This window comes from Corvus kubaryi, unplaced genomic scaffold (assembly GCF_017639235.1).
Source record: "Corvus kubaryi isolate FWS band 111438036 unplaced genomic scaffold, C.kubaryi_AGA036_p1.0 35988, whole genome shotgun sequence".
Taxonomy (NCBI): Eukaryota; Metazoa; Chordata; class Aves; order Passeriformes; family Corvidae; genus Corvus; species Corvus kubaryi.
Genome location: NW_024580809.1, coordinates 1 through 27,018, shown reverse-complemented (window position 1 = coordinate 27,018; position 27,018 = coordinate 1). Strand labels below are relative to the sequence as shown.

The 27,018-nt window shown below is 49.7% G+C and overlaps 2 protein-coding genes across 2 annotated transcripts; both read right to left on the bottom strand.

Annotated features, from left to right (window-relative positions):
* Positions 1 to 23: 23 nt before the first annotated feature.
* On the bottom strand, positions 24 to 27,014 carry POFUT2 (protein O-fucosyltransferase 2; the record flags this gene model as incomplete). The annotated part of the gene is made up of 14 exons (XM_042019817.1): positions 24 to 1,204; positions 1,326 to 1,553; positions 4,733 to 5,999; positions 8,353 to 8,548; positions 9,149 to 9,552; positions 16,869 to 19,276; positions 19,558 to 19,681; positions 19,929 to 20,109; positions 20,649 to 20,774; positions 22,231 to 22,297; positions 24,450 to 24,560; positions 24,894 to 25,038; positions 26,081 to 26,331; positions 26,992 to 27,014. Coding segments are annotated over 9 exons (1,182 nt in total), but the record flags the coding sequence as incomplete, so codon positions are not given.
* On the bottom strand, positions 10,520 to 15,435 carry LOC121660453. Its single transcript, XM_042019816.1, has 5 exons — positions 14,617 to 15,435; positions 12,901 to 13,006; positions 11,850 to 11,990; positions 11,482 to 11,606; positions 10,520 to 10,741 (listed from the first exon to the last, which is right to left on the bottom strand). The coding sequence occupies exons 1-5, from the start codon at positions 14,791 to 14,793 to the stop codon at positions 10,538 to 10,540; spliced, it is 753 nt and encodes a 250-aa protein (XP_041875750.1). The 5' UTR covers positions 14,794 to 15,435; the 3' UTR covers positions 10,520 to 10,537.
* Positions 27,015 to 27,018: the final 4 nt, after the last annotated feature.

The following is a 27,018-nucleotide window of genomic DNA, read 5'->3' as shown; positions in this document are numbered from 1 at the left end:
GATGACCATGGAGGATTTTTTAGATAGATCTCCTTGTACGATCGTTATATAGTATCATTAGATAGTCCAGCAATCAATATCTTCCTTATGCCTCGCTATAGATAATCCAATAATCAGTATGTTCCTTACACCTCGTTACAGATAATCCAGTAATCAATATGTTCCTCACACCTCGCTATAGATAATCCAGTAATCAATATGTTCCTTACACCTCGCTATACATTGTTACACGTCGCCTTCCCGGCAGCGGCTCCAGTGACCGACCAGGACCCCTCCTGACCCCCCCTTCCCATTCCCGCAGTCAGACCAGGTTTCCTTCCCGGCTCCAGCCCAGGATTCCCGCGGCAGTCTCAGGTGTCTCTTTCTTTCCACAAAGCAAATTCTTCACAGCAACACAGAACCAGCCCGAGCTGGTCCCTCCGGCGAGCACGGATCAGCTCATTCTTATCCCAAATGGTTCATTCTCTCCCCTGCAGATTAACGCAGATTTTACCCCAAAATGTTCATTTTGTCCCCTACAGAATCCACCCCGGAGCGACGCCTTGGGCCCCGCACGGCCGAGGCAGCTCCGGTGCCCCGTGCCTGCAGCTCCCGCTGTGCCGGGACAGCAATCCCTGTGCCAGGACAGCAATCCCTTCTTTCCTTCCTGGAGAAAAACGCCGGCTCGTTATTTTCAAAACCTGCTGATCTCTATTCCCAGCTTCTTATATTGCTGTATATGTTAGGGTAGATAGAGAGGCTGTATTTGAAAATTAATCTATACATAAATTAGTATGAGGCATCAATATACCTAAAAGTGAAAAACGAGGGTTTTAGTATTCTATACACTGCCCTCCCTGTGAATTTTCTGGCAGTTTTGGGTCCCTCTGGGGGAGGGCACCCAGCATGACCCCCCTCACTCCCATTCTCATCTCTTTCCTCAGCTGCACATGGATTTGTGCCTCCTCTGAGGATTTGGAAAGGAATTTGGGAACCCCCTTCCCTTTCTGTGGTTTCCAGCTTTTTCTCTGAGGCGGCCCAAAAGGCAAACAGGAGAAAAAAAACCCCCAGAAGTGCACAAAATCCCAGCCCCTCCCAAGATGCAGCTCCTCACACCAAACCTTGGGAGAATCCCTGGTGCTTCCAACACCGCTGCAATCCCACCTGGAGCTGAGCCTACAGGGTGCTCTGCCTAATCCACATGCAAGCCTGGATAGCCCAAAGCCTGTGAGAAAAGAGGAGGCAAAGTGAAGGGGAGAGGGGGGGAAAAACGGAATTTTGGGTTTTTCCCGTGTTTGCAACAGGATCGAAGGGCAGGATGGAGAGGTTTTGTGGAAAAGAAGTACCAAAGGCTGCTTCATTGCCAGCAATTAGCGCTGCTCAGGTTGAATCCAAGAGGACAAATGCACCAGGATCAAACAGGAGCGGCCGACAGGATGGGTTATGACACAGATCTGTGAAGCTGGAGCCTTCTTTCTTCTCCCGGGCTCTCCCAGAAATTCTCCATGGCCGGACGTGCTCCCGCTCTCCCCGCTGGGGAGGATGGACTTGGATAGCCCGGCTGACTGGTGAGCCTGAAACAAGAAAGTGATGCAGTGATCCAAGTGTTTTTCCTGAGGAAATTACATCTAATACTGGAATACCAAGTTATAAAATACAACAGCAATCCAGTTTTACAATACCAGAGTATCTAGTTTCAAAGTACCAGAGGACCAAGTTCCAAAATACCAAAGAAATTCAGTTTCAAAATACTAGAAAATCAAGTTGCAAAAAAATCAAAACAGCCCCGTTTCAGAATACCAAATTGCAAAATCCCAGTTTTCAGACGTCTTATGTGGGCAGAGACGCAATACTGTCAACATGGGATCTGTGCTACCAAAATGGGTATTTTCTCCTTAGGGGCAGCACCTAAGGAGGCAGGGCAGCACATGGGCTCTCGGGGGGAAACGTTCAACTTTCCCCTTTCACCTCATCAGTCCTAACCCAGTGCCCCCAGAAAAAAGGAGGTTTACCAGGAGAAAAGGGCTTTAAACAAAAGGACAATCTTCCTTCTTCATTACTGTGTTTAAATTGAGGGGGAATCCCCTTCCTCTGCAATTTTAAGGGTACTAATTGAAGAAAACCCTGCCTTTTCCATGCTCTTAGGGGTATTGCTTGACAGGGAATCCCTAGTTTCCATTATTTTCTAGTTTAAATGGAAGCAGATAACTTTGACAATGCTATGTTATGGGTTCGAATTGAGCAGAACTCCCCCATTTTCATCATCCTAAGGTTTAAAGGAAGGGTAAAGCCCTATTGGCCCTCCTTTCTGAGGGTTTAAATTGAGGGAAAAATCACATATTCTCTGACTCCTGCTGGGATGAAAACATTGAAAAAGAGAAAAAAATATTTATCAGGCACTTCCATGGTGTGAGCTCAGGATTCCCCACTCTTGCACAGGGGGAATGTTCACCAGGCAAAGGGTAAGAGGAAGAGCCTCAAATTGTCCAAAATCCCAGTAAAAATATTTTGTCCTATGGAAACTATGCCAGAGCTGGTCACATTTCAGGCCCTTTGTACCCACATTTCCTGATGTGCATCTCACTGGGGCTCTGTTCCCACTGCTCCAGGGACCCAACACAAACCTTACAGCACCACACAAACACAGCCCAAGAAGCTGCTGCCAGCCCTCCAAACCTCAGTACCTGCAACAGGCACCTCTGTGCTGATCTGAGCCCGCTTGGCCCCAAAACAAGGTGGTCAGTTTATCCTTGAAAAGACTGAGAACAGCATTCTTGTCTCTCAAAAAGACCCACAGTTTCACAACTACAATCTCCACACCTCCACACTGAGACTTTATTCCCTTAAGTGTCCAAGGACATAGGCAGCAGCAAGGAAGGTGATGAAGCGAGTCAAGTTTAACCCGAGAGAGCTCTCAGCTCCTTGTGAAAGCTCAGACAAGCAGTAGAGAAAGAATTAATGCTCCCATAACTGGCATCTAACAGCCACAGGGCAAGTGAAAAGTTGGTTTTAGAGAATGAAGGAAATACAGAAAAAGCACTAAGTAATAAAAGGTGAGAAAAATCCATCACTCCAACAGGTAAAGGAAGGTAAACCACTTGAAGAAGCAGAGGTAGATGGAGGGAAAAAACCTCACAATTTAGAGTGTCCATGACACCCAGAGCTAAAACAAGCCCAGGGGATCTGGAAAGAGCTAAGCACATGTGCTCCAAAAACCAGCAGAAATGAAGCGAGATCCCTGAAGGGAACAAAAGAAAGAGGCAGGCTGAAGAAAACAAAAAAGTGCCTCCCCACTTTTCATTCCCTGCCCACAAAGCACTTTGGGATTTTTAATCTTGTCTCTTGTACTATGTGGTAGAAATCCAAAAATATAGGTCAGGCGAAGCATGGTTTATTGGGAACTATCCTGCATAGCAGACAAGATGTATCCTCATGCAAATGATTCCATGCAGCACTCACATCTTTAATCGCTTCTTTTCCTCCTGCTGGGGAAGCAGAGCTGCTTTATTTAGTCTAAGCAATATTTTCTCCCTTCTCCTTGGCAAAAAACAAGCTCCCATCTTGGCAATGCTCCCCAAAGTACCTAATGCTCATCACCCCCCATGCTAAGGAGAGTGGAGCAGGTTAATTTATCACTTATTATCATGACTAACTTGCCCAGCTGCCGGGTTCAAGAGCCCCAGAGTGCCTCAGGTTATACAGGATCACAGAAGGAAAAGCTCTGTTGAATGAAGCTGCTGCCACACTGGCCCTCTTTGCCTGTCAAACACATTCAGCTGCTCTTGCACTGCCCTGTGAAAATCCCCCATAAAATACAAGTGAAAAGCCCTCAGCACCTGTGATAAAGCACAGCTGGGTTCTGCTCAGGGCATTTCAAACTACCTGAGGTATTTGTGACCTCCCCTTGCCAAGGCAACACCTCAGGAAAACCAAAAGTTCCTTTTCATGGACTCACAGGATGTGTTGAGTTGGAAGGGACCTTAAAGCTCATCTTGTTCCAACTCTCACCACACTCAGGACATATTCCACTAGACCACTTTGCTCCAAGCCCCATCCAACCTGGCCTTGAACACTGCCAAGGCTGCGACAATCACAGCTTCTCTAGAACCTGTTTTGCTCCTCCCAGATCTAAAATCATACCAAACTTATCAGCCTCAGAGGTAGATTTCTATTAAATGTCTACATTTTTCTAGGAAAGGAATCCAGCAAACATTGTTTGCATCTGACTTTGCAAAATGAACATCAGCTGCCGCCCACTTTTCTTATTTTTCCCCATTTGGTGGAACATTTTCATTCTGTTGTTGTTTGGAGCAGTATTTTAATATACCTGGCTGAGGCTGCTTAAAATAGCACAGCAAGATACCGGCCTGTGAGGGGTGGAAAACTGAGCTCTTGCACATCTGGTGTTTCTATTGTTGGAAGTCTTAAATCCCACCTCTCTGGTGGGATGAAATAGGTGTCACTAATCCAATTTCTAAAGTATCATGCATCACGCTGATGCTATTTTAAGACTAAAAAACAAACAAAAAAAAGCCAATTTAAACAAACCTCTGCTCCTTTCCATTTTCTCTGTTCCACAATTTATGACACAAGATGGGAGAGAAAGATTGTTTTGGGAACAATGTTTTCAGGACTCTAAAAATAATATAAAAACTGCCCTGCCACACTCTCAGCTGTTACAGCCCCAAAAAGCACTGGCTCTCTTTGCTCACAGAGCCACAACTGTGGTGGGATTTCTACCCCGCGTACCAACCTAGTGACCACACCGTGGGACAGTCATTTCTTGGTTTTCTCCTGGGAATAGCTACAGCACTTCTGTGTTGCAAGGCAAACTTGAGCCTCCTTTAATGAAACTGGACCTGTGAAATGAGGTACACAAAGCCAAAGGCCAGCTGAACCTGTGATCTCTGAATGGGTCTTCACATTCTTCCCAGGAAGATGAACGGGAATCACTCTTTTGCCAGGGAAGCTGCATCAGCTGGGAATTTGCTTTAGAAAATGTGCTTTCTGCTCCTCTCAGAGCCAAAATTCCTACACATTTCTTCTAAGTCCTTCTTAGATAAGGACCATGTTTAACTAAGTGACAGTGAAGCAAAATGACAATCCAGGAATAAATTTTCCTGTACACATTATCCTTCATCCACGTGGGTGGTTTCTCTCTGGCACACAGGGGTGAGGAAGGAACCCAAATGCATCACTGTACATAAAGTCACACGTGCTGAGGGGTGAACAAATCTCAGAGATATTGGAAACCTCCTCTGAAGACCCAATTCAGGGAAAGCCTGAGCTGCTTTGTGTTTCTGGGGGTGAAGAAGTTCAGGATCTTCCACAGATGCTCCGAGGCAGTAGGATTGTGCCTGAATCTCGCTCTGGAAATGCCAGTGGCTCAGCTGAGAGCTGTGGCGATGATTTACATTGCATTGAGAAGGGCCACAGTCCTGCAAGGGTCTTTCATCAGGAGCAAAGAGCGGCCTGGAGTGTGGGCAATGCTGGATCTGTACCACGGAGTGCTCATCCTTCACCTCAATGTGGAGCTACCCCCAAAGCCGCCATGTATCCCTTTTTCTATTGCCCCTGGTGTGGATCTTTCGGAGCAGCTGTTCCATGTGGCTTTGTATGGTGATCCTGTGGGAAGCAGCCGTTCGCCTGCTGTGATATCCTCACAACTACTGTGAACTCCTCATTCCTTTTGGTTTGATTTGGGGTTTTTTATCTGTTTGTTTGATTGGTTTGTGTGGGTTTGTTTGTTTGGGTTTTTGTCTTTTTTGGTTGGAGTTTTTTGTTTGCTTTTTTATAAATGTCTGGTGAAGCTGGCACAGCCAAACTCAAGAAAATGTAAACCAGGTTCGACTTTCCAGAAATTCCTTTGGACTGGGTTTAGCTGCATCCCCCAGGCTCAGGATTATCAAGATATTTGCAGGTTTTGCTCTGCGCCATCAGCCTGCTCAGATTCTGCTCGGTGTTTCACAAATGGAGAAGACAATGGATGCTGTGCCAAGCTTCCTTTCAAACAGCCAAACCTGGGTCAGCATGAGAGAAAAGAAGAAGAAGAAAAAAAGAAAATATTCATCAGTTAGAACAGAGCCAGTGTCCCACCATCTGCCCCTGCACTCTTACTAATTTTGTCTATTTCGAGACAAGCCTGGGTCTAAAGCTTCCCTCTCTCAGTTCCTGGTGCTATTTGCTACCTTGCAGCTTTGATTTCTGCTGATCTAAGTCACTGCTGTCCATGTGGGCTTGAGAATGTTCAGCCTGGAGAACAGAAGGCCCTGCAGAGGCTTTGCTGTGGCCATGCAGGACTCCAAGGGTCCCATAGGAAAGATGGGGACAGTGTTCAATAGGGCCAGTGGCAAGAGGAGAAGGGGGATGGCTTTTAACTGCAGGAGGTTGATTTAGGTTGGCCCTAAGGAAGCTGCTTTTTCACACTGAGAGGGCTGAGGCACTGGCCCAGGCTGTGCACAGAGGATGTGGATGCCCCATCCCTGCCAACATCCAAGGCCACGTGGGAACAGGACTCTGAGCAACGTGCTCTGGTAGAAGATTGCTCAAGTTGGAACAAGATGATCTTTAGCGTCCCTTCCAAGCCAGACCACTCAGGGAGTCCATCATTCTATGATCCCCGTTGTCCACTCCACGGTGACCCTGGACTCCTGTCAATTGTGATGTCACGGTCTGCATTCACACCGGAGCTCCCAGCATCCAGCAAAGAGGACAACACAACCATTCGCCCTTGTGCCTACACACCCGTCACCCTGCTTGGCCCCTGCTCCGCTACTCCCAAGAGTTCCCAAAGGTCTCTTGTGCCTGGATTTTGCCGTTCATCCCTGCCAGATGCTCACATTCATCCCGAGGAAGGTAAGGTGCCATTCCATGGAAATGGACACCACCTAAGTGCCTCTGTGGGGATGCTGTGGGACACGGATCCCACTCCGAGGTTTTGCTACATCTGCAGGTTTCCAGAGACGAAGAGAAAGAGATGGAGGTGGATATAAAGACTGATACAGAGGAGGAGATGGAAGTGGAGGGAGGAGAGACTGGAGAGGAAGAGATGGAGGTGGATGTGAAGGAAGAGATGGAGGAAGAGATGGAGGTGGAAATGGAAGAGTACAGTGAGGACATGGATGTGGATGGAAAAGACGAGGAGGAGGACATGGTCCTGGGATGAAGAGGGACTCCAGCAGTAGGACAGGTATGTGCTCCCCACAGGCAGAGTGGGTGCCCTGCTGCCAGGCTGGGGCTGGGCTGGGTGCCCCCCCGAGGGACATGGTGCCCCGTGGGCTGGATTCTGGCAGCACAAGCACCATCCCCAGCCTGTCCTGCACTTGCTTTGGCTCACACAAGCCCCATGCCAGTGCCTGGGGCCTGACCCCCAGCCCCAGCCAGGCTCAGCGCTGGCAGCAGAGTCCCGCTCTGCCAGTGTGTCCCAGCCTGGGGCACATGGAACAGCCCTCTGTGCCTGACTGCAATGACTGTGTCACTTGCTTTTCTTCCAGGACTGACGGAGATCCAGGGCAGAGATGGCACCCTTCTGTAGATACGTTTTAGCGTTTCTTTTTGTCTTCTGTAAATACGTTTAAGATAGTTTTGATAGATATGTTCTTGTAAATACGTTCTATAGATCGTTGTTGTTACAAAGGTTCTTACAATGTAAATATGTTCTGCAGCTCGTTTTTGTTGCTGCTCTTATATAAATAAAGGACCTTTGTTTTTCATACCTCAGTTCTCTTGGCATTTTCTTTGGGCACAGGCCTCCATGGACCAAGACTTCCTTTGGAAACCCCCTCTGTCACCAGACTCTGGTACAAGCATAACACGAATTGATCCTCGTAGTTAAAGGCGTGACATTAATTGGCACAAATTTCTCCCTTGGACTTTCTAGCACAGTAAATGTCAGTGCTCATAATCCCCAATTCCTAATGAAAGCTTTCAGTCTCCTCACCTACCACGGCACCGCAGGGATCCAGGGCAGGAGCGGGATAATTCCGGGATAAGGGGAATCTGCTCCCACTCCAGGGCTGTGCCAGTGAAGGAGGGGAATTTTTTAGTGCCTTCATTGCACACAAAAACCAAACCCAGCACCACCGAGCTGGACTTCCGTGAGCTGCAACACAAAGCGGCCCCTGGCCTTTGGGGGAACACAACCTCCCCGAGTCACGGAGCCAGGGAATGACACTTGGGAATGATCCTTGCTGCCTGCAGGCAAATCAGATGAGGGAGCCACAGGAGCTCTGGCGTTTCCAGCTCTTCCTGCAACGCCATCGGTCCAGACCAGGAGACCTTTCCTGGAACAGATCTTCCCTGTAAAGGGAGCTGCACCAAAGCTCAAGCCCTCATTTAGAGACCCTTGGAAAAGCAAAGGTGAGAGGCGATTACCTGGAGCCCCAGGGGACCGAGGCGAAGGCGATGAAGAAGCACACAGCAAAGTGCTTCCACTGCTTCTCACTCCAGCAAGGGGAACACCCCTGGAATTTCATGTCCAGCGTCTCTCCCAAGCCCCACCGGTGAACCCACACGTACTCCAGGACTGATCTCCTTCAAACTTCCAGCAGCACAGACCCACCGGGAGGAACTGCAATCCAAGGACACACATCAGCAACCGTCTTCCCGCTTGCTGCTCTCTCCACATTTTCCCTTTCCAGTGGGATGCAGGTGCCACCCCCCAGAGGCAGGAAAACTGCCTTGCAATCCGCTACAAAACCTGCCTGGAAAGCCCAGGATGCCCGCAGCCAGCAGCCGTTTCTCCTGGAGCTCCTGCTGACAGCCATTTGAAGCCTGCTGTGCCTCACAGCTGCTTTTCTGCCAAGGGCATTCCCATCTTTTCTTTTTTAGCCCAAATAAAGCTTTGCAAAGCTGACTTTTGTGAGAAGTGCTTCATATTTGGATTATTCTTAACTTGGAGTTTCCCTCGGCACCAAAATCAGGGGGTAAACCCAACATGGCCTCAAAGGGCCATAAGATCCCAGATATGCAATCCCCAGTTCCCTCAGGATTGGTTCATTAAAGCTTTTCAGGGGTAATTTGGCAAACTTCAGGGTTTGGTGATTTCACCATCAAAGCCACATGAAACCTGTGCAAAAGGAACTTAACTAAAGCTGGCTAAAAGTGGTCCCTGCTGATGACTCATTAAAACACCCCCTTAAAAAGGAGCCAGGATTGATTCCACACTCACAAACCCCCCTTGCCACGATCGGCGCTCTCTGCCCGCCAAGGACACGGCACCGGGCAGGGACATTTCTCCCACTCCCCGGCAGAGACCTCCTCCTGCCACATCCAGGGAACCGCAGCCGCTCAGGGAACACCAACTTTGTCCTGGGCTGGGAACAGGACAGGGACAAGGAACACTTTGAAGTCATTCCCACCTCGGTGCTGTCCAGACCTGGCAGAAAGCGCTTCCCACACCTCTCCTGGAATTCTCTTCCCCGGCCCTTCCAGCTTCGGAAGGCTTCCGGGGGAGCCTCAAGTTTCGGTGCAGCTCAGAAGCTGCACGCGCCTAAAGCATCCCCACGGGAACACGAAGCTTCCCTCGGGCATTTCGTTTCTTTATCCCAAATATTCTCCCCACTCAGCCACAATCTAGAAAGAACAAAAGGGAAAAGAAGGAAGACCAATTAATTCTGACGTAAGGAGTCTTGACTATCCCGACACACTGCCACGTGAAAAAACATCCCTGCCCCTCTAACAAATCCCTCTGATACTGGCTCCATTCAGGATCAATTATTTAAACGCTGTATTAAGGAGCGTAAGGACACAACGCTTGGAATTCTCAAAAACGGCTCAGCTCTTGGCTACTCCAAGCACTTTCCCACCCAGGGAGCTGAGCTGTCCCAGATTTAAACGCCACGTTTGATCCAAATCCGACAGAAATCTGATCTTGTTTGGCTACTGAGCTTTCCCAAAAGCTGTGCAGTCAAGCCTGGAAATCCTCACTGAAGCTTTGCCATGTCACATTGGGATTTACCCTTGGGAAAACCCCACTCCGAGCACTTGGGTTTCAAGAGGTTGCACCCCATGTTACAGACACAGAATTCCTGTGGGGTTTGGCATTTCCTGCACCTCCAAACACGTGAAAAGAATGAAGTGCCGAGTCCCAAGGCTCCATTATTGCCGTTCTCCTCACATCCCTCTCCTCAGCTGCACGTGGCTTTGTGCCTCCTCTGAAGGGCTGGAAAGGAATTTGGGAACCCCCCCTCAGCTCCTTCGGTTTTCAGCCTTTTCTCTGAGGCGGCCCAAAAGGCAAACAGGAAAAAGAACCCCCAGAAGTGCACAAAATCCCAGCCCCTCCCAAGATGCAGCTCCTCACACCAAACCTTGGGAGAATCCCTGGTGCTTCCAACACCGCTGCAATCCCACCTGGAGCTGAGCTTACAGGGTGCTCTGCCTAATCCACATGCAAGCCTGGATAGCCCAAAGCCTGCAAGAAAAGAGGAGGCAAAGTGAAGGGGAGAGGGGAAAAAATGGAGTTTTGGGTTTTCCCCGTGTTTGCAACAGGATTGAAGGGCAGGATGGAGAGGTTTCGTGGAAAAGAAGTACCAAAGGCTGCTTCATTCCCAGCAATTAATTAGCGCTGCTCAGGTTGAATCCAAGAGGACAAATGCACCAGGATCAAACAGGAGCAGCCGACAGGATGGGTTATGACACAGATCTGTGAAGCTGGAGCCTTCTTTCTTCTCCAGGGCTCTCCCAGAAATTCTCCATGGCCGGACGTGCTCCCGCTCTCCCTGCTGGGGAGGATGGACTTGGATAGCCCGGCTGACTGGTGAGCCTAAAACAAGAAAGTGATGCAGTGATCCAAGTGTTTTTCCAAGGAAATGACATATTCTCTGGACCTGGGATAACCCATATCCCATGGCCTTCTCCAGGAAGGGTCCCAGCTGGATATGGTCTCCCAGAAAGGATTCCATAGGGGCTCACCTTTTGCCTGGAGCTCGGCTGAAGTCCTCAGCAATGCCAGGGAATGTGGCCATTGGAGGCTTTGGGCAGATTTGGCTCATTTGCCTTTTTAGGCTTTGCTTCCTTCTCTCAGCCTTCCCACTGGATTGTGGCCTCCGAGGAATACGTAAAATCCCATTGGATTCCTGCTCTTTCGGACATTTTTTGGTACCGTTCCTGTACAAAACGAGGCCCCCTGTTCGATGCTTTTCCCCACCGTTCCCCAGCAGTTTTATCTGCCACTGCATTCCCTGCGTTGCTTGGGCTCTTCCCAGGTCTCTGAGCTCCTTCACAAGGCAGGAGATCGATTTGGCCCAGGAACTAAACCCTCCCGAGGAATTGTCTGATGCCATCTCCACATTTGACAGCTGATCCTTGTGCTCAAAGGATCCCTCTTTCTTCCCTTCAGCCAATTCCAAGGCTCATGCCCCCAGCTGGGATCAGTCCCCAGTCTGATCCCTGCACTCTTCCCTGCCAGGATCCTGCTCAGGAATCCATGGGCTACGAATGTAAGAATTAATTCTTCCCACCCCTGCCCACTTCTAATTCCAAAGGATTTGGTGTCTGCCTTACCCGGCTGGAGCCTGCTTCCAACTCTGTTCTTGCTGCTTCTGCTGCTTTCCATTTCCCAGGAATTCCACTGATGGAGCGACAGCGTTTTCCACCTCCTCCAGGATTCCCTCTGTTGCGTTTGGGTGCTGGAAGGATATCAAAACTTTATTCCTAGTGCTGGGCTCTGCATATGGCCGAGAAAATCCCGGCCTCCACACAGACCCAAATTCCAAACTTTTTGATACATTTTAGCAAACCGAGAAATTCACCTTCCCTGCTCCTTCTTAAGGGCATCCTTCTCTTCCCTTACCCTGCGGGCTCTCTCCCACTGGGGGTGGGTTTTCCCCTTCCCGTGCTAATTAGTCCCTACTTCTAGGAGGTTTAGGTACCTTTCTTCCCTGCGAGGGATTTCTTAACACAGCTACCGAGGCTTTGGGAGTCTTCTTTTTCTCCTACTTTCTGCAAAAACACCCTGTGATCCACAAATGCCACAATCCAGACGCCCAACTTCAACAAGACATCCTTTTTACCTAAAAACACTCACTCTCAACTCTTAGATCTTTGGAAGTTTTACCCCCGCAAAATTCCTCTATCTTTCCACCACTGAATTCCTCAGTCCTGCTTCCAAGGATTTCTTGAATACCACGGGGCTTTTCTCAACATTTACCCCCACGACCTTCCCTACGTGCCCACTGCTCATCACCTCATTTTTCCCTCAATGTCTTCGTTCTCCACCCCAGAGAGTTTGTCAAGTGTTGCCCCCAAAATGTTCCCCATCTGTCCACTACTCAGTTCCCCATTTTGCCTCCAAAATATTCCTTCTCTCCCCTCCAGATTGCGTCCACTTTTACCCCCAACATTTTACTTCCTCTACAATATTGATCAAACCTTTTCCATCCCAAAAATGTGCACTCTCTCCCTTAAACAGCACCTCAGCTTTTCCCTCAAAAACGCCCCAGAGAGAAACTCAGATTCAGCCCCCAAACTCCCATTTTCCTACACAAACAGTTCTTGTGGCCCCTCTCAATTCCCCCAGGCTTTCAGCTAAAGGAAGAACTGGAAGCCTATTCCCTCATCTCCGCCCCTGTTTTGCTTTCCCGGAAAACCTTGCGATCCCACGCTTTCTCCAAGAGATCTGCTGGGAGTACTGCAAGGTTTGCTCTGTCAAGAGCGCATGGGGGGTTTACAGCACTTGTTCCTCTGCATCTTTACCCTTTCATCAGCTTTCCCCGGGAACGGTGTTGTGGGAGAAGCTTGGAATTACCAGAAATAGATCAGGTTCTCATTTTTTCCCCACCAGTTTTTATCTGGTTTGAAATTCCTGGAATTACCCTCAAATGTGCCCTAGAACACTGCTGTGAAAGGATCAATGAGAAGAACAGCCTGAAAGCAGAAAACCACCTCCAGCAGCAGCCGGAATGATCCCATTTCTCTTCTCACCTGGTCCTGCCAGAGCTCCCAACAGCCATTCCCATTCCGAAACAAGAGCTATGGAAGACATTCCTGCTGTCCGTGAGGGTGAGGTGGCAGTTCTGGATGGTCTTTGCTGTGGAACCAGACAACAAACAGAGTGTAAATGATCTTGGTGTGGTCCCTTCCAAGCCAAACCACCCCGTGATTCCATGCGTGGATCAGCACCTGTCCCAGCTCCACTCCAGAAACCTCCTCCCACTAACCCAGCACTTTCCTTTTGCTGCTCAACATCAGGGATTTGCTGCCGAGTGCCCCGGGCAGGGGACGCCTCAGCCTTCCCTGGGACCGCAGCATTCCCTGGGACCGCAGCATTCCCTGCGCTGCCTCAGCACTCCCTGCGCTGCTGTTCCACGCCGATCCCGTGGTCCAGCGCCTGTGCGGGCTGCAGTGCCGGGCTCTCCCCACAAGGCGGCAGCACCGGGAGCGAGCAGCCCCGGCCGGTCCCGCTGGCTCGGGGCAGCTGCGCCTTGAACCCGCCCTGAGCCGGCGGGGCCGTGAACACAGCGGGCACAAACCCCACCGGTGCCCTTTATTTCACCCTCAGAGGCACAGGATCGCAGCATTTCCTGGGCTGGAAGGGACCCGCAGGGAGCATCGAGTCCAAATCCTGGCCCTGCACCCCAAGAATCCCACCCTGTGCCCGAGAGCCTTGTCCAGAGCCAAACTCTTCCCCCAAGATCCTGAAAACACAGAGGGGCTGGGAGAAGGATGACCATGGAGGATTTTTTAGATAGATCTCCTTGTACGATCGTTACATAATATTATTAGATAGTCCAGGAACCCATCCCTGTGCCTGGACACCCATCCCTGGGCCGGGGCAGCCATCCCTGGGCCGGAATACCGATCCCCCGCGGCCCCCACCGTCCGCTCGGGGCTGTCCCCGTTCCCCGCTCACCTCCGAGCCCGGAGCACCCGCGCCGGTGCCCCCGGCCCGGCACCGCTGCTCCCCGGGCTCTCTGCCATTGCCGCTCCCGGCGAAGAAGGGCGGAAGTCACCGGGACCGCACCAATGTGGCGATTGCGTCAGTGGCTATTCGACCTTCTCAAGATGGCGGCCGGAAGGACCCCGCTCCGTCTATTTGGCTGCCTGAATGCTCCCGCCTGCCCCAGGCGCCGCTGACCCCACAGTCGGTGTCCGCATAGCGGGAAACGCCTCAGAAAATTGCGTGCAAGCGCTGGGCTGGCGTCGGCGTCGGCGTCGCGTTCAGGCAGCCGAATAGACGCACCTTGGGGGGGGGGGGGGCTTCCCTACCGCCACATTGAGAAGGTCAGAAAACAGCGTACAGCACCGCCATGTTCAGTGTGGCTGCGACGAAACTTCCGCCCTTCGCCGCCATCTTGGGTGCTGGCAGAAGCCACTTCCGGTCAATCCGCCATCTTTAGTGTGGTACACTTAAGGGCCCCCGCCTCTCCTCACAAGGGCGTCTATTCGGCTGCCTGAATCCGGCCCCGACTCCGACGCCGGCCCCAGGCTTTCCGCGCGATTTTCCGCGGTGCTTCCCGGAGCGAGGACACGGCTGGTGGGGTCAGCGGCACCGGAGGCGGGCGACTGCTCCGCGACCGGCGGCAGGCATCGGCAGGGACACCTCTCAAAGGGGCCTAGTGCGTCCGCCATCTTGAGTGTGGCGGAAGTGGCACCAGCCCTCGTCAAGGTCCTGGCAGGTGCTAAAAAAGCGTCACTTACCGCCGTCCCGAGAGCGCCCAACTGCGCCTTCCTTTCCGAGCCGCCCCTTTGAGAGCGGCACGCGGGCGGCTCGATTCCGACCGTGCCCGCCCGGTGCTCCCCGCCCGGGTCGCGCTGCGACCGCGCCTCTGCTGCCCGGCAAAACCGGCCCCGCCGGGCCGCCCCCCGCCCTGTCATTCCTCGCGGTCGCCGCCCCGCACGGCGCCCACTCCTCTTCACCGCTCTGGCCCCGCTCACGCACGGCCGTGTCCCTTGGCGCTCCGAACCGCCCTTCGCCCCTCCCCTCCGCTGACAGACCCAGCCCCGCTCGCTCCCGCTCCTTGCCCTTGCCACGCTCGGCAGCCACCGAGGCCGCCGCCCTCTCGCCTCAGCCGGCACCGGGCGGCAGCAGCGCCGCCCAGCTCAGCCCGGGGGCAGGGACAGAGCAGAGGGAAAAGCCGGCTCTGGGCGCTCTGCAGCTCCTGCAGCCCGAGCGTCTCGGCTCCTGGGGCCAGGCACTTGCTTCTTTCCTTCCTACAGAAAAACGCCGGCTCGTTATTCTCAAAACTTGCTGATCTCTATTCCCAGCTTCTTATATTCCTGTATGCGACAGAGTAGAGAGAGAGGGCTGGCGCATTTCAAAATGAATTTACATCTAAATCAGTAGCATTTGTCTATAGATGTAAAAACAAAGAACTTGACAGGTTTGGGGATTCCACACTGTCATACACACATCCCTCCCAGTGGATTTTCTGGCAGTTTTGGGCCCCTCTGGGGGAGGACAGCCAGCACTGGCCCCCCTCATTCCCCACTCACCTGCTCCTCCACTGCATCGTGGCTCTCCCAGCGACACTGGGGGGCCCAAATGACATTCAGAGCCCCCGCGTCTCCACTCCTTCCCCCAGCCTTTTTTCCTCACCCCCAAAGAATGCACAAAACGAGACAAACTGCCCTGGCCAGCAGCACAGCACTTTAATAAAGCCATTTCCATGCATACATCCCCCAAAAAGGGGCTTGGCTGGAAACACGGGGAAAGTGCAGCAGAGGGATGGGGAAAGAGAGGGATGGGCAGCAGGACAGGGGGCTCCCAAGAGAAGGGTACCGTGAGGGAGAGGGAGCGAGCAGCCGATGCAGACAGGGACAGGCAAAAGGACAGCGAGAGGGACAAAGAAATACAGTCACGCTGCAGCACAAAGGAAAAAGGAGAGCAAGAAAGAAGGAAAGAGAAAGATGCGGGCGGCGAGGGAGACAGAACAGGGAGAGGGATTGAGCAGAATTTATTAAATAAAGGTCAGTATGGATTTCTTAAAAGAACACCAGGACATCCCTATCACGGAACTCTGCTGCCTGCTTCAACTTCACAGGTGTCGGGGAACATTTCTCCCCCCTCTCCTCTCTGCGGTGTTTATTAAATCAAGATTGAGTATTTATTTCTTAAAAGAAAAACAAGAGAGAGTGAAGCAGTGAAAGGGAATGGCATAGGGAGCACACAGGACAAGAAAGCAACACAAAAGACACACTGGACAGAGAGAAGAAAAGAGGTGGGAAGTTGGATGGAAGGGTGAAAGAAAATCAGGAACAAACACCAGGACTTTAATTAGAGAGGGTGGCTGACGAACCTGCCAGTAAAGCAGCGGCTCGAACAGAAGCTGCTGCTGTCACGGCTCGGCCCGGCACTCACTAATTAACATCTGTCTCCGGGCAGGGCCATGAACCCCCTGCTGAAACAGGAGGGGAAAGCTCTGGAACCAGAGGATATTCCCAAGGACGCTGCATTTCAAGCACATTCTCAGCAAACACACCCAACTCAGCACAGAGGCACCACTGGAGCTCTTGCTTGGGGCTGGGACAACTGGGGACAGGAATGCCTACAAGCCCTTGGCACAGCCAAACACCACAACTCCATCATCCCCAGGGAACTCGGGCAGTCTCCTCTTCACCTCTGCCCTTTTCCAGCAGCCACGGCTAGGACTGGGCTGTCAGAAATGGCATTCCCTAGGCAGTTCATCCCAGCAGAGAAGGAAAGAGCTCCTGGGAACATGAGCACGACTCACATCTTCCACCTTGCTCAGCCCGGAGTCCATCCAGCACTCACCGAGAGCCGCTGCGAGCTGAAATCCTCCCGGCCCCTCCTGCTGGGGAAAGCCTGCCTCCGCCTCCGGCTGCCCCCAGCTCTCACCTCCCGGGGAAAGCCTGCCTCCGCCTCCGGCTGCCCCCAGCTCTCACCTCCCGGGGAAAGCCTGCCTCCGCCTCCGGCTGCCCGCAGCTCTCACCTCCCGGCAAACAGCAGCTCCATCCTTGGTGGCTGCTCCCGGCTGCCGGCAGCCGCCGCCCTTCGGGCAGGCCGATGGCTCGGGCAGCTCCGGTGCCTGCTCTTCCTCGATGCTTTTGCGTTTTCCTGCAGCTCCCCGGGCTGGGCAGGAGCACAGGGAGGCGATGGAGGGGGTGAGGAGCCCGGCCCGGTTGGCTTCTTGTGTGTGTGTCAGTGAGCCACGGCTGGGACAAGGACTCATGCTGGAGATGTTGCCCTTTGGAGCCATTTTAAAAGTATGATCCTAGAACGTTTTGGAGGCTATTTCCCAAATTCCATTTGTAGCTGGATCTCACTGGAAAGCCCAGTCCAGCAACCCCATACCCCAGCTGAAGGGACTCTCTCAATAATGACGAGGGGGCGCTGCATGGGCACAAACCCAGAGCGAACACTGGGGGATGCTGGAGCAACTCCAACAAGGAGCTGAAATCCTGATGGACAGTGTCGGAGCGGCACCACCCCGGAGAACACCTCCCTGGCCTACCCAGCAGTAGCTAGCAACAGCACTGCAAGAAAGGTATTCTGCTTTCTTCCTATCACACCCTTGGTGCCTGCAGAACAGCGCGCTCATGCTGTTGCTCCTCTGACTTTTATCCACGGCGCTTCCAAAAGCTGTGCCAACTGCTCCCGCCGTCCCTGATGGGTTAGGTAATGCCACAGCAGAAATGGCCATGCAGACAAGAATTGATGAACCACTATTAGCTAGACTGGAGGCAGTAGAAGCAGCACTAGTGCACTTAGGGGATCGAGAAGAAGCTTTGAACGTGGCTGCAATTGGGAACAGCGCCAGGGGCTGTGCGTTACTCCCTGATGGGCTGAGGGCTCAGCAGCAGGGCTGACTTACAAGATGAATCCTGGGCACTGTGTTAGTGGCACCATCAGTATTATTTAGCTAAAAATAGATGACAAAGACGCAAATGTAATGAAATTAAAGTAAAAGGGAACGCGCTGGAGAAGGGAAGGAGGAAAGAAAAAACAGCACCTGCAGAGGTCAAAAGCAGGAACACTGTATCAGTGTGTTTTTTTCATTGCTAACATCTTCATTTTTTACATTTAGATTTTTTTCTTTGCATTTGGTTTCATTCCCAAGAGTTGTCTAAGAAATAATGTTATTAAATCTGCTTGTTTCTATTGGTACACTGTGAGAATTTGTTACTGCTCTGTACGTGTGGCTTTGGCCACGCTTGTGGAGATGTAAAATAAGCACTTGGATCGCTCTGGACACATAATGGGAAATGCGTCAGAAGAAGGCACCTGTGGGCAAAGTGCTGTTGTCTCGTAGATCTGCAGCAGTGCTGAGTTTGGCAGAGTGGTTGAAGGGTTTAGCCACCCTCACTGTGGGGAAGGCTGACGGGCTCCTGAGTACAGGGCTGTGGTGATGGTGCTACCTTCCGCATGTCTTTCCTTTGTGAAAGAAACCAGTGGAAAAGCGAGGCCCTGGAGCAATCGGGACCCTCCTGAGAGGGCCACCAGCCCTGCTACACTTCCAGCAGTGTGCTGAGAACACCCAGCCACCCCTCCTCTCCCAGCCCTGGCCAGTGCTGCAAGATGCAGACAAGGGAACTGCCTCGGGAATATGGAATCTTGGCCCTGCTCCACCAGGCACCAACCTGTTTCTCTGCTGGGCAATATGTCTTCACATGAAGAATGAGTGCCCAAGGGATGGGCATTGCAGGCTCCTCCCTAGGAGTGCGAGCAGCCCCCACCTGCTTTAATTCTGGTGGCAGCTTGGTTCCTCCGTGGGTAGACTGGTGCTCCCAGGGTGAGCACTCCCCATGACATGGCCAGGCCCCCCAGCCCTTCAGGTAAAAAATGACCACAGACCAGAAGAGGGAACCACGGCCAGGTAAGAAATGCTCCAGCAGGTGAGGCTGGTTTGAACAGCTGCATCCTGGACATTGCTTTGCCGCCTCCCATCACCCACCTCTGCAGCCAAGAGGCCCCTGTGGTCTGTAGCAACCCACTTGGTGCCTGTGGGACCACTCAGGGAAGGCAGCCAGAGCAGAACATACCAAGGACCTGGGTGGGGCAGCCAGGTAAAAATGCTGTGAGGTCCAGAGACAGTACAGCCACCCCACAACACACCCACGATGGAAGGGGAGCGGGAGCTGAGCGTGCAGGACTGGGTCGTAGTTTGTTCCAAGGTAGGTAATTCCCCACGATTTTTCCTTATTATGGAGCTCTCACAGTATCAAAACCTTTGTAGTTCTCTGTGTTTAATACACAATTTTCCAGTGAGTTGGCTGCTCACAGTTTTTCTCTGTTTCACCACAAAATCGGTTGTAAGTTGTTTTTGGATCAAATCCCAAGATCTCCCTTTCCTCGTGGATTCGGAAGGAAAACGTTGAAACTGAGGTGCCTATAAAATACCTGTGAAAAAAAACCAAAAAGGGTTTGTGAGGGGGGGCAAGCTTTTAAAATGCAAGTAATTTGACTTCAGTCCAACGAACTTCACCGTTCAGTGAAATGATATGATAATGAAATTACCATATATATACTCACACAATATAACCATCATGCATCTACTATACACATCTCAATTGTATAATGTCTTACACAATTTGTGAACAACCATAGCTGGGCCAAAAATCATATTCAGTTTTGTGACAGCGACATTAAGATTTGGCTGAAATAAAAGTCAGGTTTGCTACCTTGCATGTGCACAAATCCACTGGTCAATTATGGCCAAGCCCCCATCCTTATAGAGTTCCAGCTCCTCCCAAGAGGGTTCAAACCTCACCATCTCAGGCAGCAGTTTCTTGAGCAGTTCAATCTCTTAAAAAAGGAAGGATACAAATTTATCTCTACATTAGGAAGAGCAACTCGCTGCTGTCACAGGATGTGTTTGTTCAAGGGAACGCTGGGTGAACAGTTACAAAGCAAGTGACACCAAAATCTACCAACGAATTTTACAATGTGGTTGCCAAAATTCACAGCATTGCAGGCAGGGAGGGGAGCCAGCGGTAATTGCTGCGCTTATTGTCAAGAGTTACCAATCCTGAAGTGACTGTGATCTGCCTACCTTCCTCAACAGCATCAGTGGCTACAAAAACCTTTTCAAGTTTAAGAGTCTCCAAGAGGCTGCGGATTTTCTTTACTGCTGCTCGCAGGGAAGGCACATCTTCTCTGTGACCCCAAATGAAGTCTCTCCTTCTGAGATGAACCCCAAGGTATGGGCCACCTAGAGCTGTGCCCATCTTAACCTATGAGAGAAAGATCAGTAAACGTTAAAACTTGAGAGCATCACTATTCACACTGAAGAGCAAGAATGCATCATCTCTGGATAAGGCACGGAATCACTCTGGTTGCACACAGTAATTTTTAAGTATGGACTGGAAGTAGTTTGGGACACTTGTTGCAACATTTAGATCTTGGGTGGCCTGCTTCATAGAAGAGAAACTGGAGTGCCAAATCTTTGTAAGCAAAAATTCCTCTCCTTGATCAAATAAATCCTCAGCTGGCAGTTGGCAGCTGAACTTTACACCCACACATGGTACTGAGTACAACAAGAAATTCAAGTTTCCTTTACCGAAATGAGGACAACAGAGATCTGGCCCTCAGAACCAGACAGGCACATCTCAACACTCTGTTAACTCGTGTCACACAGGGAGAAGGAGGTACACCAGGAACATGAGTGTCCACCTCGACGCGAGCAGAAGAGTTACACTCACGTGTGCCTTCCAACACGAGCTGCAGCACACAGCCAGGAGTGCACAAATGAAATATTTGTTACGGATTTTACCTTCATCTGTGTCCAGTCCTCCTTGTACTGAGTCCTGTCTGCCTCATCCGTGGACTGAAGGTATTTCCTCCTGAACTCGTCTCCCACCACGCGGAGGTGTTTAGCAAACACCATGCTCCGACGGGTCTGTCGGAACAAGAGCGGACACTGAGTCAGAAAAAGGAGAGCTAAAAGCCAGTAGGTGGAGACAGTTTCACACACACACAGCACTTCCAGGATGCAGTTACTTCTGGGACATCTATGCAGTACTATAAGCAATGATTTCTAACCTTTTATCCAAGCTTTAACTGTTTAATTCTAATTACCACCACATTTATAGCCAGCATACTCACCTGCCCCTGCAATACACAGGTGTAGGGAGGACACTGCAGTTATTTACACAACAGAACACATAATACACCAAGTTAAAGACCCTAGCAATGTACCTCACTTTTGGAAACAAAAGCTGGGCAAACACTTTAGTGTGTGAAACATCTGTAAGAACAAAACCTGCTTTAAAAATATTAGGCATGCGGCCACAGATATGCCTATCAAATTCAGTGGAAAAGTGATGAAAAGGGAATTATTTCCTTAACTTGTGAATAATAATCTCCAGGGTTCTGGGATGCAGTTACCACTGCAACAGTCACAAGTGGCCTTTTTACTAACATGCAAAAGAACGAAGGAAATCCCAATTTCTCCCTTTTTGTCTGCAAAGAAACAGAGAAGGGGGAGATGCTTCTCAGAGGGGCATGGAAAAAAGAGAAGAGGCCCTGGGCCCAAGCTGCAGTGAGTAAACTTCTGTTTGGACATCAGGCAAAACCACTGGGGCAATGTTTAAAGTGCCACTGCTAAGAAATGTGTGTTATGGATCCATGTGGATTTTGTGTCTGCTTTTACAGGACAGGTCAGACTCAAAAAATGGTATCTGGGGTGCATTTCTTTCTTTGAGAGGTCACTCTCAATGAACAATTCATGGCTAGCAAACTACTGTTTGGTCCCTTTCTGAAAACATGCCCTATCCCAAGCAAATAGCCAGATGCTTACAAGACCGAGGTCTGTGTAATTTGTTTTGTAATATCACGAGAGTAAATTTGTCTTAGGAATTTTAATTATATCAAGCACTCCGTATCATGCTCCATTTTCCTGTGTCTGAACCCTAACACTTTCTTAAAATTTTTAAGACAGGAATTATTTTACCATAGACCTTTGCCTTGAAACCCACGGGAATTTTGCCTTTGAAGCCAAAGGGGGAGGGATTTGGGAGCACTTTTGGGAATTCTTTCGAAAAGACTAATCTTGAGGTTGACTAGATAAGAAACTGCTCCCATCTGACTGTAGATGTGTTGTATAGGGGAGATCCTTTTTTAATCACCATGCCCCGCAGCACTGGGCCTTTAGGCACAAGACAGCAGGACAAATTCCTGTGTTACATTAACCCACAGCGGCCTGAAAACCATCTTTAGCACACATTGCTGAAACATAAGACACAAGTTACTTTCAAGACAAGAAACCCGAGGAAAAACTGAAGCACACATTGGTTACTGAATTTTTTAGCAGAGCCAAGTAAAAAGTCTAGAGAAGCTATCTGGAGAATACTCACATTCCAATAATCTTTCCCTCCGTAGTGGTCATGAAGAAGGTTTTCAGCTCTGTCTAACATCACTGACCTATTGAAAATTGTAAAACTGAGTGCAGTTCCCTTAGGAGTAGAATTTACATTATGAAGGTTCTTTACACATTTGCTAGGATAAAGCACAGACTATGATCTGTTTGCAAAGGGAGCATGGGGGACGAGGGACAGGCTCCTATGAGGCAAATTCTAGTTCTCTACAAGGCAAATTGTGACCCACAGCCTGCTGGGAGAGAAGGGAACCATGCCACTCCACAGCCCTGCTCTCCTCCTTAACAAATGGTACTGATACTGAAGTTAAACACTGACAAGCATTAACCACCCCCCCACACAGTCCTTACAACAGTTGCTACAGGAGAAATAGGACTTCCGACAGGGAGAGTGATCCAAAGGGGAGAAGTGACCTGTGAGATAATGCTCAGCCTCAGAGCACATGAGAGCCTCTTGGAGGAAGCAGAAGATCATGAGAACAAAACCAGAGAAGGTGTTTTCCGTGTAGAATAAGATGTCTCACAGTAAAACAACATGTCAAAGAACACAGAGACACTACAAAAATGTGTGGTAGTAGACAGCAGCTTGGGCTTCTCATAAAGACAGACAGTGCAGGATTGTGTACTGGAAACGTAACTGCACTATTCAAGTTCTAACAAGCAGAAGAGATTTTGAGAGTTTTGAGTATTCAAGAGCCTAAGAGATGCAGATTTAGCTTGTGAGCATACTGATGATAAGCAAACACACAGAGAAATGCTTCTGCTGAAAGGGATCTAAGTCACTATCTGGACCTCCTTCTACTAAAATGAGAGGAAGAAAATAACCAATCAATCGGCTTTGGATTATCACTGCTGATAACCAGCTGGACACTTGCACAGAAGGCTCCAAATCACCTGGAAAACAGACTAGACTGTGCTGGTGAAGAAGCAGCACTGGACCTAACAGGAAGCTTGGAGATGAATGAGGGTGCTAATCTAAATGCACAGACAATTCCTAGAAGGGACCACACCTGAAGAGTAAAAACCCAATCCTAGGAACACATAACTGGTTGTCCAGCCAGAAGGGCAATATGGCAGATCAGAGCTCTGAACTCTGGACAATCAGAGTAGTTTGAAGACACTGGTGATAAGTGCAGACACATGAAGATAAGGGAAATCTCACTGACATTGCCTAACAAGATTTCCTGACAGCCTTCATTAAAGGCTTTTAGGAAAACTTGGCACAGAAAAGAAGAATCTTGCATAGACTAAAAAAAAAAAAAAGGTTTAGAGACAGGGATAAATGTATGGTTCTCATTGCAGAGGGAGGTAACAAGTGGAAGGAAACTTCATATTCCTAAACAACCTACAGAAGGGCATGAAATCAGGTGACACAGCTTAACAATCATTTAAAATTGCTCAGGGCAGCTAAGACCAACTATGAAGAATTAGAGAAGTCTGATCACTGGCCAATGAAGTGGCAGATGGAATCTAATATAGAAGAGAGTGTAGTAAAAAAACCCAACAACTGGCTTCATCTAATAACTAAAGGTCTTGATGGTCAGGAATGAGGACAGTTTGATGCAAACAGCAAGGCAACATGCAGAGGTCAAAATAAGGAACCTGTGTCTCAGGAAGTAGCAGAAAAAGAAGAGAGCACTTAACAGAGCGTGTCATTTGTACTGCAACGTGACAGAAGTTTACCCACACTCAGTGTGCAGGATGCAGCTGAACTGCAAAGGTTCAGAGATTGGCACTGGTGACAACCAAAGGCAGGGAATGGCTTTCACATGGACTCTTGGAGCCAGGACTCTTCCCACTGCAAAGAAGACAACTGAAGGAGAACATGCTAGAGACATAAAATCATATGTGGTGTGGAGGAAAATATGTAACAGCTGATGGTTCAGCATCTCTTCCACTGCATGATCTAGATGATGTACCTTGGAAGCAGGAGTTAAAAAAGCTGCCTGAGAGGGAATATAAAGGAGCTCAAGGCTATTTGCTCTTAGGTTTTAGCACTGCAACCTTTAACCTAATTTACAGTTAAGTGTTTCTTGCAGGGTAAATCCCTTTGGTTATGATTTTAACAGAGTACACTAACTCAGTGATGAAGTATCTCAACAGTGGGATACAGCCTTCAAGTTCCCCCCACTCTTCCCACCTGGCAATGGGGTTGTACAACAATAATACAACAATAAATACTAATAGAAGGCAACTCACTGTGCTGAAGTGTTCTTCAGAAGGATGGGAGCCACAATAGAGGCAGATCCTTGGACAGACAAGCAAGAGGCATTTAGGCCTCGTGTTTCCTCGTAACCCCAGAACCAGCCCCTAAAAGGGAACAAAAAGGATTGGTTCACAGGCTCATATTTTAAGTTAATGTCATATATAGAACAAAACATCCTAAAAAAACTACATACAATGTAAATAAGCCAGCCCTCTCCTTTATGCTGCTTTTCTATGGAGCAACAGCTTTCTAGAACTAGATCTTCTCATACCAATACAATATTCTATTATTGACGAGCTTTTTAAAAACAAAGTGAACCCCAAGCACCCAGCAATTCACAGACAATACTGCAACAACCACACAAGTCTGTTCTGTTAGAGCAGGCAAGTGTCTCTCTGAATACAACTGAAAAGACCAGAGGAACTGCTAGATGTTACCTGTAGTAGCCATGTTTGTCGTTGGAGTACATCAGCTGATCAATGCACGGCCTTTCATCTATTTTTTCTTCCCATGTTCCTTCTTTCCATCCTTCTGCATAGCCTTGTAGCACATAAATCTGTTCAATAAAAGGCCCACCTGACTCTGGGCAGAAGGCAAAGAAAAGGACTTGTGAGCATGAAAACACACACCATAAAGGTATGAACAAGCATCAGCTGCAGTTAAAAATCTGCTAAAAATGCTAATATTACACTACTCTCTCTCTTCCCAGTTTTGCCTATAAAAAAAGAAAGGAAGTTCTGTGTGAGCCAGAAGAGCTAAAAGGGTCAGGCAATGTGACCACCTGTTATCCCACCCAGCTCTGTGTGATTTAATATGCCAAACGCAATGGAATCACTGTCAGCTGGGTAAAACACACCGTGAAGCACTGAGGTTTTCAATCCCACAGGCAGCTGCCACAGGAGGAGCTCCTCCAACAAAAATGCCAAGTACAAGCCCTTCTTCCCCTAAATTTCAGGATCTCTAAATGAATTTTCCTGGAAGGCAGGCAACAGCTATCCCTTCAGAGCTCTTTACAGAGGTCTGACATTTGGTGGCCTTTATTTCCTTTGCTGAACAAGCCTGTGACACTGCTGCAGATTTGAACATTTGCTGATTAGCTCAACGTGGCATTAAATCCTAAAGGAAGCAACTCTACTTTCTTAAGGAAAGCCTTTCTCTTAGGCACAAAAAGCAAGGGGTAAGTATTTCAAGTAAATGCAGCATCGATGATGAAAAAGTTCAGGGAAGAACCTGCTGTACAACTTTTACTGTCCAACCACCACATTCAGAAAAAGGTAGCTTGTCTGTATTTCAACGAGCTGCCTCTCTCCTTATGGGCTTGTCCTTATGGTCAAAATCACGCAGAAATACCCGTGAATTTATGCACAGGCATTAACTGTCTGTCTTTGGGGGTCCCAGGAAGTCGAGGGAACAGCAGTGCTACATCAAACAAGCTGCCAAGTAATTGAGTTATTCCATCCTAGTGGTTGTGTAGCTCAGCAAGACTCCTTCCCATCCCTCCTCTCACCACCTCTAAGATTTTTTTTTTCCACATAAAAGGATAAAAGCCCCTATAACGACAAACCTGTTAAGAAGCCATATCAAACACTTAGTTAACTGTAGATTGTGAGATCCTGCACCCCACCTGCAAGGAACTGCTCATATTCGATGACAGGGATGTTCCTGTTGAGGTTTGGGATATCGAAGAACTCGGACCAAGGGATCCGGACCTGGAGGATGTCAGGGCTCTGCCAGTGATAAAGACGTCCCCAGGGAGGCAGAACCAACACCCAGTTTTCGCTTTTCCGCAGGGTCTTCAGAAGGGAAGCAATGCGAATGTAGACATCTCTGCGAAGGTTGAACCCTTCAGGGGGGTTTACATCGTACAAAAGGTATCTGGGGAGAACAAAGGAACGGATGATTATGTCTTCACATTATTTCTGGGAGGACATTGAGGCTTTTACATGTTTTTCTTTTTTACCCTATGATCCTGTGATGAAACTGTTGGGAAGGAAGCTGTTCCTCTTCTTGAGTTTATGGTACTCGGAAGGGGAAGAAGCATGGGAAGTCAGAGCAGTGTGTGCTGCAGGGGCTGGAGGGGCCACTGGGGTCTCCTGGTGAGGTAGAACACGCCAGGAGCCTTTCCTGCAGAGGGTCAAGGGTGAAGTGTGCCTCTCATCCTAAAGCTAACATGGGGCGTGTGGTGAAAATGGTGAAACTACTGGCATGTCACCCAGGCTAACTCTCGTAAGCTGGACACAACAGCAGGTAGACAAGCTCCAGAAGAGAGGGGGAAAAGGGTGCAGCTAGGAGCTGGATGATCCCTGTAGGGTCCCTTCCAACTCAGGATATTCTACAGACGAAAGCCTTCGGACAGCTGCGACGACACCTTCCAAAAACGACCCAAAAAAGCACCAGCAGGCGAAGGAGGCCCTTTACCAGCTGATGGCCGAGACACGGCGGGTCGCCTGTGCGAGGGGATACCGCACGGCGGGGGGATATCCCGGCGGGCAGGAGCAGCCCGGGGCCGGCCGCGGCGGGTCCCCCGCAGCTCACCTGGTGCGCGGGGCGGCGGCGGCGGCG